Source organism: Papilio polytes, unplaced genomic scaffold (genome assembly GCF_000836215.1).
Source record: "Papilio polytes unplaced genomic scaffold, Ppol_1.0 DF824146.1, whole genome shotgun sequence".
Taxonomy (NCBI): domain Eukaryota; kingdom Metazoa; phylum Arthropoda; class Insecta; order Lepidoptera; family Papilionidae; genus Papilio; species Papilio polytes.
In genome coordinates this window covers 1,820,130-1,837,543 of record NW_013525058.1, presented here as the reverse complement: position 1 = coordinate 1,837,543, position 17,414 = coordinate 1,820,130, and the positions used below count along the sequence as shown (strand labels likewise).

Here is a 17,414-nt window from a genome sequence, read left to right as displayed (position 1 = left end):
TGTATCAGTATAAGGACAGTACCTTAAATATTTTCTTACCATTTGTCTAAAAGTAGATCTTATTTTTTTGTTTTTAGTGTCTAACCCGTTTATCAAATATATCATTAGTATCTTAGTGGGAAGGTATTATATGACATATCGTTATTGGGTTCAAACTAAATTGGTCTTTCCCAGTGAGGATGAATTATTTTGTAGATGGCTAATCCCTACATTAATTTTATGATATTTGAATAAGTTCTATTATATTATCGACAATTATCTGTTTTAAATTGATTAAATGATCATAAAAAATACTATCGTTTAATTTAACTATGCTCAAGCTGCAGCTTGCGGCGTTAAAAAAATAGACACATGAGTCAGACATCTCTCTTATTATTTTTGAAAAACAGAGAATAATAAACTTTTTTAATAAAAGGATTACAGTTGGTCAGTAACTTTTATTAACTGGACTGGGAATCAACTGGCATAGTGTGAACACTAACTGGTATAAGTGTATTCATACCAACAAGGCTGCCGCAACTGTCTAACTGTACTGCCCAAGTGTAAACCGCTTATTATAGCAAGTGTTACCGCAGTAGAACTCTCACTTAAAAGTGAGAAAATCACAGCAGATTCCATTCGCGTCTTCAGTTAGAATTTATTTTATAAATGTAAGCGTGGGCGACATATTGATTTAATTGTTTTTGAAACAACAATAATAATTGTGTTTTTATCACAACTCGCACTTATCTTAACAAAACAAAGCTATATAATACGTTGGTAAAATTGAATTTATCATTCTCCCCAAAATCGAATTGTCTGACACGTGACAACTGACAACATTGTGTGAAATGTCAAATTTTATGGCGGTGCGTCGCTTTTCTGCCTATCATTGCAGATTTTACGCAAATACTACTAAAATTACGTGTAAACAAACCAAAAAATCTTTATTAGCGTATCGATCAAACAGTTCTATAAAAGCTTCCACTATATTGGTAAGTAAAATCATTTCAATCCTATTATTTAAAGTAATTGTTGATCTTTTTTCCGAGTGCTCAATTGCATGTACATTTGAATTTTGTTAATTGATAAATGTTCATTGAAGTCGCCTTTGATCTTCCACGTTGGCCATAACGAAAACTATCATTATAAAAATCATTCTATGTTAAATAGTATTATTTATTATATTAAGGTAACCCACAATTTATGCACCTCGAAATATTTTTTTATCTTATAATAAAAACTTATACAAACTAATTTATGCATTAAACAATTAGACCTGGGTTATTTAAAATGGGCTAGAGTTATAGAATCTTATATTTTATTGCATGAAATCGTAAAGGAAACTAATATTAACTTTAATTAGACATTCAAATTGGAATCTTAGATTAGAAAAGTTTATTAAAAATTGCATAACTGTGGAATTAAGAAAAAAAACAACAGCACACAACTAAGACATAAATATACTCTGATTAAAATCTTACAATTCTACCCACTACCGAATAAGGTACTATCAGAATATAAAAAGTCTCATATAATTTCGTAAAGCAATGTTTTTCTTTGTTTTTTTTTTGTTTAGACACTTATGTATTTCTTTTCACAATTGGGAAAAGGAATTGGCTCCTGCAGCACAGCGAAGCTAGTGCAGGAGCCAATTCTCTCATGAAATGTATATTTGTAACAGTTAAATAATAAAGCATTTGTTTATTTATTTATAATTCACTGACAAGTTACAGTTCAATTTGTGCTTTGTTGTGGAATATTAATGAAATGTGTAAAATGTATGAGGTCAGTATATTAAAGATCGGTAACCTTTTATGGGTACCTTAGACAATTGTATTCGATTTTGCATATCAGGAACAACCATACTTCTGGTTGATGAACCATGATACGCACTTGGTGCTGTACTTCTAATATAAATCTTATTGATTCTTCTATAAATCTAATTGTTATATTACCAAGAACTAAAATGGATAATTTATATTGAAAATATTTCACAACAATTTAGATGTACTAAATGTCACCATGTATTGTTTACAGTTGCAATTGATAAAATGAGATAAGACTTGGCTTTGTTTGAATCAGTTGTTATTATGCATTTTTATTATCACACTTTACACTCATATTATAAATGCAAAAGTTTGGATGGATGGATGTTTGTTAGTATTTGTAGCTTAAACAGGATTTCGATACAATTTGGTACAAATATAGAGGATAGTTTGGAAGAACACATAGGCTACTCACTTTTTTTTATTCCACACGAACAGATTCGCGTGCGAAAGCTATTGTTTAATATTATTTGACCACTGAAGCATTTATCTATGATTATAATGCAACCACTTTATTAAAAAAAATGTTCTTTTTTTAAATTAGCATTTTCTATGTTAACATATTAACTATTTAGGGGGGTGTTTCATTTGTAAATACATGTGTTTTAGTGTGTATGGTTTTAACCTTTTATCGGTCAGTAAATCTTAATTATCCTTTGAAAATATACAGTAGATATACTAGTTCAAGCAGGAATACAATCATTTCCATAAAATGTTTTTTATAGATTCGAACTTTTATACCTTATACTCTTAACCTCTGAGCTATGAGCATATTGAGCACGTCTTTTGCGTGTCTTATTTCATATCGAAGTATAAAAGATGATAGGATAAGATAAATCAATAGAGAAACACTCACGTTACGATAATGGATGCTTTACCGAGATATAGAGGGCATTGAATTTCCAACTGACACTGACTTATCGATATTTAACATTGAACATCTTCATGTATAAACAAACATCCGAAGTATATCGTATTTTATGGTAAAAGACTACTCAGATTTTTTTAAACCTTCGATTGTGTTTTAAACTGACGTGCACGTAACACGAATGCAATTATTTTAACTAAACTAACTTTATTATCTCTTAAATACAGCGATTCATGACAAATGTATCAAAGTTGAAACAACAAATAATCTTGGAAACAAATCAGTTTTTACAAAAAAAAAAAAAAAACATACCGTCGAATTGAATACCTCCTTCTTTTGGGAAGTCGGTCAATTAATAATCTTTTAAAAATAGATTGAAATGCATGCATATGAAATCTAATGCTATTAATCTTGCCTTTTCAAAGTTACGAATAACTTACCACGGCAAACAACAGTAATAAACAACGCAATTCTATTGGATTCCAAGCTACGCTACCAAAGTTATGACTCAATTTCATTACTTCAAAACTCAGTCGTTATATCGCATGCGGAGAGTTCCCGCATACGAGATAACGACTAAAGTGGTCTGTCGACGTAAAGCAAGGAAAGACCATCGCCCAACGCATGCGTGCTCTAACAATTAGTAAAAACGGTTCTCGCATTCGGGCGCTATGGCATGCGTGAACAATCTCTTGCACTACGCATGCTGTACTATCGAGTTTTTGGACTTATGAACTTGGGCCCTTATAAAGGTTATAATCCTTACGATACCTACACTAAGGGACTCGTTTAGTAATGATCTTGAGTTCGGTAATGTTATAACAATTCAATGTAACAATTAATTCCCCACCCGGTATCACCACAATACAAAAATATTTGGCCAATATCGAATTTAAGTTTACGTTTCTATTCACAACATCCTCATCAAAACCATACATCAATAGTTACATTCAAACGATTGTTGTCGATGTTTAATGTAATCGAAATGTATCAAACACATTAGAAATATTTCAGCAAGTTTTTCATCTTCGGACCCACCACATTAGAAATCGAAACTACGACTGAATTAATGTAGAAAGATTAGACGTCAGTTATTACAATGTTCAGTTTTGTGTACTCGTTTGTTTTAACTGTACAATTTGACTGTTCATTTAAAACTAAAGTTGTTGCGGGCGTTAGGATACGCATCGAAGTTAAATAATAATACATGCATCGTAGTATTTTCATACGTATGTTATGTACTATCCAGTTATAAAAAACTTGAAGCCATTAAAGGAGTATTTTTGTGTAAAACTTGTTTGGCATCTCCCTGACCTTTAAAACTTTACTTTACTTTTTGTTAAAAACAAGATGTAATTATTATAGTTTTTTTTTTACACAATCTTAGACCATCGATTATGTACCTATAACATTTATTTTTGAAAATATGATTTAGGTACAAATTGGTATTTTGCAGGTAGTTTCGTGGAAACTACACATTTTTGTACGTTCATTGAATTATAACTATACTAAGATACAAAGTAAATTATCAAGTTACCTTAGGTATAGTTGGGGATAGCGATAATATCAAGAAAAATTAGGTATATTCCCTAGAATTTCTTAAAGAACTACTGTCCCAGTAACAATAACACAGCTGTTACATAAAATGTATTATCTATGCTCTAAATAATTCAAATTGTCACAATACTGGCAGCTAAGATGAACTGTCTGACAGAAGAGTAAAAAATATGACAAAAGCTCGGATGGCGAGAGCCGGCTCGCTGGCTGTCTGTGGCTCTCTAAATATAAAGCGACTACGGTCGTGGAAGCATTCAGTCCGTGACGCTCGCTCGCGGCTGCACGGCTTTATAATGTCTCCATGTGTTTATGTTGTGCTTGTGTTGTCAACATGTGCGGTAATGCAGTGCGCGCACGCCTCAAGTTCCCCCTTGAATATGAGCTTCGTGTACCCTGTGGCGCGGAGAGATGAGTCCGTCATCGACGACTACCACGGTACTAAGGTAAGCAGTTCGATGCTCTAAATACATTAACATTCCATTAAACAAGCATTTTCACTTTAAAGTTATGTAGATCATGAACAGAGTTTATTAAGTGGTAAGTTATTTTATCCATAGAACATAACTAAAATAGTTAGCTAACCTAATATTACAATGTTTATTTTGAGATGGAGTTACTTATGACAGATAAAGTTTCTCTTAGAGCTGGAATTATGTATCATTTTGCTATAAAAATTGTTGTATTATTTAATACTTTGTACACTAGCAGTTCATTGAGCTTGAGAAACACTTTTAAATTATTCTATCGATCGTTCTTCCATTACTAGCCTTTTTATAGCAGAAGGCGGCAAACGAGCAAGCAGGTCACCTAATGTTAAGTGACCGCTATCCGTAGGCATTTCTCACAAAGTTATGCGCTAAGTTGCAGATGCACTCAACATTGGAAAGTAATGGGGATGAACAGAATTTGTGACAGGAAAATTATTATTGAAAATAGCTGTTTTCTGTTTAAGACACTGTAAATATGGGAATTCAATAGATTAATTCGTCCCACGGCTAGTGTCGGAAACAAATTTTATGGTCGTAAGCTCTCGTATAAATTGTATAGTACAATTATGTTTTTGTAAAATGCTCTATTGTACTTGTTCTCATGCTAGAAGCTGCTTCTCTTAGCATACGTCAATATCCCGAAAATAAGGCAGTGGCAAGAAGATAGATAAAACATACTGCATTCATTTAAGACAAACATGACTTAAATTAAAGTTCAAACAATTCATTCAAAATTCTATAAATCATGCAACAAATATAAAATTACTAGCTCTCGCCAGCTACTCCGTCCGCGTGGAATTAAAAAAAACTAAGTAGCCTATGTGTTCTTCCACTCTTCATCTGAGCCAAATTTCATGAAGATCCCTTCAGTTGTTTAGACTATAAACTCTAACAAACATTTATCCATCCATCCATCCATCCTTCTAAACTTTTGCACTTATAATATAAGTAAGATTTAGTCACAATAAAGTATTGGTTGTGTGAGGAAGTCGTTACCAAATGTAGAACTTCCGGATGTAGAGACAACAGGTGCATACAAATGATAACATCGGAAGCTGCTATAAGTAAACGATATGTATTCAAGCGAGGAAACCTTTTAAGCAAGGGTTCCACGGTGGACAGTTCTTTATGTCGCGTCGTTGGCTTGCGTCCACAAATTCTCCTAACGCGGGAAACCACCTTTAAAAACGTTTAATATTAATATTATCATACTTCATACTAATATTATAAATTCGAAAATTCAGATGGATGGATGTTTGTTAGTTTTTAGCCTAAACTGAATGGATTTCGATGAAATTTGGTATAGATGTAGACGATAGTCTAGAAGAACACATAAGCTTATTTTGTACTTTTGGTTTATTTTTTAATTCTATGCGGACGGAGTCGCGGGCGAAAGCTAGTTTATGATAAATAAACGCAGTAGTTGCCATTCAAAGTCAGGAAAACCGCTTTGTTTGCTGCATTCTTCAATAACAAAAAATCATAATACAAAGACATTGCATTAGTAACATGAGCCACAGGTTTCAAGAAAGACTGTGTACATTAAAATCATGCCGAAAACTGATAATTGTTTTTATTATAATATAAGGTGGCAAACGAGCAAGCGGCCACCTGAATCCATCGAAATTGAAAGCGACTTATGCCCATAAACATCCGTGGTTAGCCCATAAAGATACGTTGCCTATCCTTAACTGACGGAGGAGGAGATGCACATAAAGAAGACATTTCATCTTCCTATTCATTTTCTCCACTGACAAATCCACTTTTCCTTACCATCCTTTCCTCTTAAGAAAAGGGTGGGAAGGGACAAAAATTAGGCCTCCGGCACCACACTCATCAGAGGAAACGCGGAAATGCTCCCACTTTACGCCAGTCTTGTGGTCGTGGTATTACACCGTACGAGACGGCCTATTCGTGCGAAGATGTTAAAGCGGCCTCTACCACTGTAAAAGATGATCATATTATTGCATTTAGCTTATATCCGGGTTCAACAAACTATACCTTGATAAAAACTATGGCGAAAGATTAAACGTTTTAAACCAGTGAAAAAACCTTAGCTTGTTATTGACCTTTATATTTATAACTATCAGAATATTATAATTTGTTAAACCGGTTTTTTACCTCTTGTTATATGGATGCGATTATCGAAAGCAATAATTTTCCACTTCACCTTTTTTTTCATAATTAAACAACATCCATCGACGTTGAGCATCAAAATAATACGTGACGAAAAAACATAGTTTAGAAAAATTAATAAAAAAATACAGACGTGTCTGACAAGATTGTTGTCTGACTAAAAAAACATATTTAATAATTTGTTGCTCATAATTATAGTTGTTATAACAACGGTTTGCAAATCACTAAACGCACCATTTAGCTTCTAAATTGCAACTCGATGTATTTTTTTTACCGTAGCGCAATTTGTTTTATAATGGAACAATTTACTATAATAACGTGTTTATCCTAAACACTGCTTGTGCAATGAGTAAGAAATTTATCCACGACTAGCTGCTCCCGTGCGGCTTCATCCGCATGAAGTTATGATAGTTTTACTTTATTGTTTATATTTGTCAAATTATTAATAGCAAATGTCAAAATGACATGACCTGACAAACCCTGGCAACCTTGCTTCCTTGATGTTGACAGCAACTTATGGTCTCTTTCCCACATTAGGGTTTATTCCAAAATGTTTACCATATCATTTTAATAGCGTGAAAATAAAAAGCGTGACGCAAGTGTAGGGCTTTTTTTATTAAAGAAAGTATTTTTCAAAAACACGCTGTGATTGCTGACATCTTAGGAAACAAAGAAGTGAGTGTTTACGCTTTATTATAATAGTATAGATTATCATAGAAAATACTTGTGTAGTTTTATTGGATTTAATTATAGCTATAGTTATAGGTAATTGGCGTAATTAGCTATAGCTATAAGGTCTTTGGCGTAATTTAACTAATTTTAAACACGACGGACAAATTAAGTGTATAATCTTATAAATCAATTAAACCTGAAATAGTTCTATATTAGGCTATAATATACGTCATGTTATAATCGTTCTTTTCAATTAATTTAAAATTAATGTAGATATAAATCCTTTTTTGTTATTTACTAGTAAGTAACCTTGCAGCGCTTTATCGAGGATTTTTCCTGACATAAACATAAGCATTAAGCTCGTATACGAAGCTAGTTCACCTTATAGAATAGCGAGACGAAGGGTGTAGCTACACTGCTCTGTATGCGAAACGTTGTTCCTTCTTCACTTGTATTATTGTCACGTCCACTGTACTTATTCGTATATGAAACCTACATAAATAACCTTTAGAACTTAGAAAATAAGGCTCTCTTTATTTTATTTTAATGAAATACCTGTGATTTATTATTTGCACATAAAAATTTTATACAATGTTAATTTGTTTTAGCTTATTTTTTTCCATGCTCAAAGAACGTGCCTTTGTAGCAAACAATATTCTTGCCCTAGAAATAACTCGCGAGAAATCACATTCGCTTTTTGTATAAAGTTTTTGTACCAATGTAATCAATAGGATGGTTGCTTTATTTATAAGAATTTAACGCCATAAATAATAAAATTGTTTATATTAAATGCTTTTTATGGAGGATACGTTCGTCGATCTGTTTTCGAATTTAAGATATTACCTTATACAAGTCAACTCTCGCAATAAATCTGCACATATTACGTCGCTTAAGAGTTAATTGTAGTACGTTTTATCTAATCAATTATATTTATTTAACGTTTAACTTGTCCAGATACATGACCCCTACCGTTGGTTAGAAGATCCGGACTCGAACGAGACCAAAGAATTTATAGAGGCGCAGAACAAAATAACGCGGCCATTCCTCGACGCGTGCCCCGTCAAGGCAGACATTAGCGAGCGTCTCACCGAGCTATGGAACTACCCAAAGTACTCGTGTCCCTTCCGCAGAGGGGATAGATACTTCTTCTTCAAAAACACTGGCCTGCAGAACCAGAAGTAAGTCCTATAAATAATTAAAATAAACGTCATGTCAAATGCTCTTAGATTTTTTCTTTTTGGCCGACTTCCCAAAAGAAGGAGGTACTCAATTCGTCTGTTTTTTTAGACTTACTCTACATGCGACCTAAAAATTTTTTTTTTTCAAATTTTCACATTATAGTTACTAAGTGCTATTTTTCAACGTGCAATAATATATAACATATTCTAGCAGAGTTTTATTGCATATTAATTAGTGTAATGAGCGTTTTCTTTCAAGCACGTATAAGCCGATAGGCACGCAGGCTTCTGATTTACACATGCAGAAAACATGACTGGTCTATTCCACATCCGTACATTAGCGCTTACATCATTACTTTTTATGTATTGATGTTTTATTTATCACATTTCTTGTTAAATGTGTCGACTAACTGGTCCATATACATTAGGGATGTTCCCCTGATTGTTTAAAAACTTAGTGTAAATTTTCTTTGCATGAATGGCCAGTTTCGCAGATACTTGTTAGTGTTTTTGTTTCGTTAATTTTTTGAAATGCCTTTCCGAACTACGTCACTTGGTTTTTACTTTTGAATTGCAGTTTAAATTAACATTAATAAATCACTATGTAATCTATACTAATAATAAAATTTAAAAAAGTATCTTTGAATTTTTGTATATCTTAAAATAATTCATAAACTATTAAACTGATTTCAAAAATTCTTGCACCATTAATAACTATGTTTTCACTAAGTAACAGCTGTTTTTCTACTATTTTTTTAATTTCACGCGGAATTGTTTCCACTTCACGCCTATCTTGCGTGGTCGTGGTATTGCGAGCCGGCCAATTCGTTCGAAATTGTTAAAGCGGGCTCTACCGCTCTAAGTGATTGTTACTAAAGAGTTCGTGTCGTCCAGTGTGCTGTACGTGCAAGACAGCCTGGAGGGCGAAGCGCGTGTGTTCCTGGACCCGAACGCGCTGTCGGCGGACGGCACGGTGGCGCTCTCCGGCAGCCGCTTCACGGAGGACGGCAGCACCTTCGCCTACGGCCTCTCCGCCAGCGGCTCCGACTGGATCACCATACACATCAAAGATGTCGCCACCGGTTAGAACATAAAGACATACTTAGAAACATCTATACTAATGTTATAAAGAGCAAATATTTGTTTATTTGTATGTGTTGAGTCGATTTCATCAGTTATCAGTGAGTGAAATAGGCTATATTTTTTATTATTTTTAATTTAACGCGGGGGAAATCGCGAGCATACGCTAGTTTTTAAATATTAGACATAAATAATGTGTGCATCCCTCCAGCATATGTTATACAGTGTGTATTTTACGTATTGCAGGTGAAGATTATCCCGAAGTATTGGAGAAGGTCAAATTCGCCTCTATGTCGTGGACAAAGGACAACAAAGGATTATTTTACTCTGTGAGTATAAAGAAGATTCCCTATCAAAGATATTCAATATAGAATAGATGGGACAATGTTAACCAACTTTTATTCATGTCTTGTTACGGCTTTCCACTATGTAATTATACTAATCATACTAATTTTTGAAATGCGAAATTTTAGACGAATGCATGTTTGTTACTACATATCTTCAAAACCGCTTAACGGATATTTCTAACATTTGACAGATGTAAAATATAGTCTGTAACTGCACATAGATTACATATAGTGTTCCGAATAATTGTTTGGAACTGTACCTGCTGCCGAGTTCTGTCATCGCACGAGTCAATAGAGTGCTAAATATCATCGTTACCACCTCGATGGTTGGCACTTGGAGGTTTTCAATGTCTTACCTCGTACAGCCGCGTTATGGAACACTCTGTCCTCAGTGGTATTTCCAAACAGTTACGACTTAGGGGCCTTCAAGAATAGAGCATACTCTTCCCTTAAAGACCGGCATCTGCAGTACCCCTGGCATTGCGGATGTTCATGGGCGTCGGATAACATATAAAAAAAATACTAACTTTTTTTAGTTCCGTGCTGATTATTAGTGGGCAAAAGCTAAGAAATCATTACAATCTTTCGTAATCGTTGGTTTCCTATCTAAAGTCCTGTATATTGTTGTGTGGTGTGAGCAGCGCTACCCGGAGGCGGCGGGCAAGGCGGACGGCTCGGAGACGGAGGTGAACCGCGACCAGAAGCTGTGCTACCACCGCCTCGGCACGCCGCAGGCGCACGACGTCGTCGTCGTAGAGTTCCCCGAGGAGCCGCTCTGGAGAATGTAACACACTCTTATATCGCTCTAATATAATATGCGACTGATGGATGGATTGCGTTGAAGGTGACATGATAAAGAAGGGAGTGATGACTTAGATGACGGATGATAGAGTGCTTTGGAGGACGAAAACCCGGTGCGCCGACCCTACGGGAGTAGGATAAGGCAGGGGAAATGAGATGATGATGATGATAATATGCGACTGAGCTAAAATTAGTTAAAAATGGACAAAACATTCTATTCCTACTAGGTTAGTGGGAAAAGAATAACTAACTAATGATTAAAGATATTAAAATCGTATCAAAGACTAAGTATGCGATGCAACACGCCATTATTGCTACGTCGCTAGCTCCTACGTAAACTATCGTAGGTATGGAAAACACAATTTTGCGATTTACATCTTGTATCTCTTGTTAATGAACTCGATAAATATTCATTTCGATGTGGATTTGAAAGTAACGTTAGCAAGAAAAAATGTAGACTTTGGTTAACTATGGTATGTTTGTGTTTGATACCACGTAACTAATATTATTAATGTTTTAAACATATGATAGTTTACGTAGGAGCCATCGATTTTTGTGTTATCTCATAGAAATGGAAGCGATCGCTCGAGGCTGGTGGAAAAAAGGTTTAATTATTGCAGCAAACTCAAGTGTTAAGAATGTTTAATATTACCTAGTTTACCTTTTACGCTTGAATTTTTAAAAACCTTTATTTACATATGATAAATTTTGCATACATATTTCCCTGTTGTCAACAGAGACATAAATACGCAAATGCGGGGACAAGAGAGACGCTCGTAGGTTTACTTCTATTTATAGTATCGTCAAGTACTCAATAATTACAATATTCATGTACTTGTAAAAATTTATTATGCATAGCTAATTTGTTTAGCGTAGAGGTTAAAATTTATGTGCACATGGTAATGTTGTTTTAATTAGTGGAAAAACTGTATGTTTTTATTTTTACGATAGGCTAGATTAGACAAATTATTTGTATATCACATACTTTTTTAAGTCACTAAAACATTTTGATATTTTTAAACAGAACTACAAGTTAGAAAACCAATTTATTTGAGAACTTCCTCATTGAATCCATTGAACCAAAGGAAAATTGTGTCGATTTCGTATACATTTTTAATTATACAAATAACTACTTTATTCTGTTATACACAAATGAATATAGAAACATCGACAACAACTTCCATTATTTTTAATAAATATCACAGTATTTATAAAGTGTGGGTGCGTGTGACCCATGGGACGCCAACTTAACTGTTCGCCCTCAACAATAGATGGCGCTTTTTCAAACTATCAATCGATGTCTTGCGTATACTTATATAACACCGTGTGCGTGCAGCGGCGCGGAGGTGTCGGACTGCGGGCGCTACCTGCTGGTGTCGCCGGTGCGCGACTGCCGCGACAACCTGCTGTACTTCGCAGACCTCGACAAGCAGCCGGAGATCACTGGCTTGCTGCCCCTCACACAGATCGTGCACAAATTCGAAGCGGACTATGAGGTGAATTATACTTTATTATCGTGCTGTAAGTGTTTACACTGCAGAGTAAATTTGTAAATAATAATAGCCAAGAGTTTAGTTGGAATTTTAAAAGAAATACAAGTAATTTAACAAAAAATCTACTAATATGTTATCTAAAAATATAATTATTTAAGCACGGGATAACTCGATTTACTTGGTTTTATCATTAGATATAGTACTTCAGAAATAATGTTATTGTACAGTACATCACAAACGAGGGCTCAGTGTGCATATTCCGTACGAATAAGAACGCACCGAACTACCAGCTGATCAAAATCGACCTGCACGACCCCGCTGAGGAGAAATGGCAAACTCTCATACCTGTAAGTTTAAAATTATAATGTACAGGGTGATTCTTAACCGATGGATTAACGGCTTTGTAGTAAGAAGACCTCAATGTCGTTTAAACTCAAAGTATGTTTCCCAATTTTCCATCCTATTAAGTTATTTATTTTTGTATAAAAAACGTAAAATTCAGATTTCCGACTAAAAATTTACTATACGTCTAAAATAATATGTTAACAGTGGTAATTTTTTTCTTGAACAAGTCTAATAATTAAGAATCGAGCTGTATGTACATTATAAATAAATATTTTTATAATTTCAGGAACATCCTAGAGATGTATTAGACTGGGCGTCGGCTGTCGACAATGATAAGCTAGTAATTCACTACGTCAGAGATGTTAAGGTTTGTTTAATATTTTTAAAACTAGTCATTTATCCTTACTATCCTCAGATCTATCAAGAGATAGAACTCAATCAGAAAGAAACTTATTCTTCAATATTCTTGAATAACTGTTGCTTCCTGTAATATTAAAATAGGCCAAGTTTCTAATAAGAAAGTCTTTTGTAACCGATATCAAACAAGTAGGTTCGCAATTCGATCTATTTTTTTTGTTATGTATACAAAATTAAAAACTATCCAGTAGTTTTTTAGTTTTTCTTAAAAAAGTACGTAAGTCGAGATTTTGTTCAAATCAGTTTTCGTTTTTCATTACACTATACTGTTAGATAATATAGTACATTTTTAAATTACATTATAAGTATTTGGTTTCCAGAGTGTTCTACAGCTGCATGACCTGAAGTCTGGCGAGCTGCTGCAGACCTTCGAGCTGGATGTGGGCTCCGTGGTGGGCTTCTCCGGCAAGAAGAAGCAGTCCGAGATATTCTACCACTTCATGTCCTTCCTCTCGCCCGGCATTATCTACCACGTCGACTTCACCAAGAAGCCATACACGCCCACTGTTAGTATATACAATTTTACGATATTTTAAAAGAAATCAATATAAACAAATTTATAAATGTTAACAAGGCTTTCTTATTTTTCTATTCTATTGTAATTAAAGGATAAATAAATACTGGATCCTGGAGATAAACTATGAAAATCGATTTACAGAAGAGCACAAAGTTTTAACAGATTAAAATAAATAATATATGATTTACCTATAAAATCGACAAGGCCATTATCATGTAAAGAATCTTTCTAAGACAAAATGTTTCTTGAATGTATTGTGCATGTTCAAAAACCTTTTATCTCTATATTTTGTGTATTGCAGGTGTTCAGAGAGGTGAAAGTAAAAGGTTTCGACGCGTCGCAGTACGAGGCTAAGCAGATATTCTACTCCAGCAAGGATGGCACCAAAGTTCCCATGTTTATTGTATCCAAAAAGGTATGAATTTAGAGATTTAATTTTTTTTTTTATAACGAATTACTTTTAATTCTACGTTCTAAATACACAAAATGAACTGAAGTAATGTAAGATCACCTTAAATTAAAGGGCCTAAAATTCGCGAAATGTTATGCTATCTTCTACTAGCTACCTTCCAGTCCCATCAAAATCGCACCACCCGTTACAGAAAAAGCGGTTCGGTTGATATTTTAACAGCGCGAAATTTAAAAATGTCAAAGGCGGCTACCCTGTAGAAAATCCCGTTAAAATCGACACTGCCGTTCCGGAGATAATAGGAATCTGTACAGCGCCATCTGTTAGTAATGAAGTGGAATCGATATTTTTTCCATACTTAGGTAGAAAGTTATATCTAACGGCCTAATTTCAGTCCCTTTCTTTTCCCAACATTTTCTTTACGGAAAAGTGGATTTGACGGCGAAGAAGACGCATAGGAAGGGGAAATATCCTCTATATGCGTTATCTTCGTTGATTAAGGATAGGCAACGCATCTGTAATTGCGAATATATATGAGCAGCGATCGATTCGTTTTCTCGGTGAATTCAGGTGGTCGTTCGTTTGCCAACTTTTAATGTATCCACCCGCGTGAAATTAAAAAAATTCAAAAAATACAGCCTATGTTACATAATATAAAAGAATTCATGAAATCGGCCCAGGAGTCTACGTGAATCTAAATACATACAAAAATACAAATCTGTCTTTATAATATTAGTATAAATAAAAAAAATCTACCTATTCCAGGACCTGCCTCGCGACGGGTCCCGTCCGGCGCTGCTGTACGGCTACGGCGGCTTCAACATCAACGTGCAGCCCAGCTTCAGCGTGACGCGGCTCGTCTTCATGCAGCACTTTGACGGCGTCGTCGCCATACCCAACATTCGCGGCGGCGGGTACTTCTCACATATTACGATTGACGCCTGTCATTGTTATGCGCGGGTTACTTTGCCAGTACAGTTGGTCAGTGGCGCTTAATAACTGGATTGGCAATCAACTGGCATAGTATAAACGCTTAATTGCTCCTCCATACAATTTATAATTGACTTGACTGTCCAACTGTACTGACCAAGTGTGAAAAGAGCATTATTTATTTGTTTTATTCCATTTGTATATTTTTTTAAGCCAACCAATAGCTATTTATTATTTTTTAGGTATAGTGGTAATGTATCATACAGCCAAGACAGGTCCTCACTAATATGAGGTTTACAATTTATTTTAAGAAATTGAACAAAAATATTATTGCGTGAATTAACAATAGTAAAACAGAAAGATACAAACATTCAACAAAAAAGAACCTAATTTAGTCAATTGTGGTACATTACAGTTTATAACTAATGAATAAGTTAGTATAGAATGGTATATGTTATGTGCAATTGTGTGGTGCGCAGCGAGTACGGCGAGCGCTGGCACAACGCGGGCCGGCTGCTGAACAAGCAGAACGTGTTCGACGACTTCCAGGCGGCGGCGCAGTACCTGGTGGCGCAGCGCTACACGCGGCCCGCGCTGCTCACGGCGCAGGGCGGCTCCAACGGCGGCCTGCTCGTCGCCGCCTGCATCAACCAGCGCCCCGACCTCTTCGGCGCCGCCATCGTGCAAGTCGGGTGTGTACTGCCACCACCACAGCTCCACTTTCACCCAACTCACTGTAGAACCCAATTCCACGACCGCACGGATCACAGGCGTCAAGTGGAAGCAATTCCGCGTACAGTCTGATGAGTGCGTGCCAGAGGTATAATTTTAGTCCCTTTACCCATCCACCCTTTTCTTGTAAGGAAAGGATGGGAAGGGAAAGTCGAGTTGATGGTTGAAACGTATAGGAAGGGGAGATATCCTCTTTATGTTTATCCTCTCCCGTCGATTAATGGTAGGCAAATATCTGCAGTTACGGGTGTTTAGGCAGCGTTCATCATTTTGATGGATTCAGGTGGCCACTTGCTCATTTACCATCTGTGATATAAAAAATGTATCTAGGAAGACTGTTAAGTATAGCCTTAATATCAACCAGACTAGAATATTAATGTAATAATGATGATATATCGTGTCGCAGTGTGCTGGACATGTTGAGGTTCCAGAAGTTCACGATCGGCCACGCCTGGGTGTCGGACTACGGCAGCTCCGACAATAAGACGCAGTTCGAGTACTTGCTCAAGTACTCGCCCCTGCACAACATACAGCCCCCGGACAACGGTAAATTCAAACTAAAGCTGTCATATATCGATATAAGTACAACCATGGACATATTTGAAACTTTAGTAGAATTTTTGATTGTAATATATAAGTCATATCTCAGTCACATTACATCTGGGATACAGTTGCAATTTCTTGCATAGAAAATTGATATTCTTGATTAAGTTAATATGTTTATATGATGGTGGCAGGCAGGGCGGAGTACCCGGCGACGCTGGTGCTGTCGGCGGACCACGACGACCGCGTGGTGCCGCTGCACACGCTCAAGTTCATAGCGGCGCTGCAGGCCGCCGCCGCGCGCAGCCCCGCGCAGCGCCGCCCGCTGCTGGCGCGCCTCGACACCAAGGCGGGCCACGGCGGCGGCAAGCCCACCGCCAAGCTGGTCACTACACTCTTATACCAACACTTACGAATATATTTTAGTTAAATTACCTAATATCAAGTCACTTTTCAATGTACATAGCGTTTCAATCTGTTTAACGGCTGAACTTGACCTGTTATTGTGCCCTGCTAACGACCGAGATTTCTACGGCGTCTTCTTTTTTAGTACAGGGAAAGGGAGGGTGTAAATAGGTTTATTTTAGACTGTTTTTTTTATTCAGATCTGATGCGCCCCTTTCTGTTCAGCGGATACACGCCCTATCATAGCAACCATTTAGATCGAAAAGACACTTGGAATATCAGAAAGACAGAAAGTAAATGAAATGTATGTTTTATTGCAGATCGAAGAGCACACAGACATCCTGTGCTTCATGTCGGAGACGCTCGGCCTCAAGTTCGTGAAGTGACGTCACGAGCACCGACACCGCTGCAAATAGTATTAATTGTAAATATACCAGGAAGCCGCAATACCAGTCTGATGACTACCTCGCGCCGGTGATATTGTTACGCATTATTACTATTTTTTTATTGAATAAACATTGTTTTTATTTTCTAAATAGTGTTTTTTTATATCCTTGCACTTGATACATTTGTAACAGATTCTTAATGAGAAGACTCCGCTTAAATTCCAATTTAAAACTAGACATTTGAGAAATATGTAATAGGGCACATTTTTTCACCGGTACTTTGCAGGATATTATCTCAATGT

At 35.9% G+C, this 17,414-nt stretch overlaps 1 protein-coding gene across 2 annotated transcripts; it reads left to right on the top strand.

Annotated features, from left to right (window-relative positions):
- Positions 1-796: 796 nt before the first annotated feature.
- On the top strand, positions 797-17,262 carry LOC106111927 (prolyl endopeptidase). 2 transcript variants are annotated; one of them, XM_013294131.1, is made up of 17 exons: positions 797-974; positions 4,581-4,676; positions 8,484-8,707; positions 9,602-9,789; positions 10,034-10,116; positions 10,776-10,918; positions 11,673-11,711; positions 12,272-12,431; positions 12,656-12,775; positions 13,060-13,140; positions 13,511-13,696; positions 14,009-14,122; positions 14,882-15,030; positions 15,526-15,738; positions 16,185-16,324; positions 16,516-16,706; positions 17,047-17,262. In XM_013294131.1, the coding sequence occupies exons 1-17, from the start codon at positions 831-833 to the stop codon at positions 17,110-17,112; spliced, it is 2,337 nt and encodes a 778-aa protein (XP_013149585.1). In that variant the 5' UTR covers positions 797-830; the 3' UTR covers positions 17,113-17,262. The 2 variants fall into 2 exon arrangements, with proteins under 2 accessions (XP_013149585.1, XP_013149586.1); XM_013294132.1 differs by lacking the exons at positions 797-974; positions 11,673-11,711 and having other exon boundaries at positions 4,428-4,676.
- Positions 17,263-17,414: the final 152 nt, after the last annotated feature.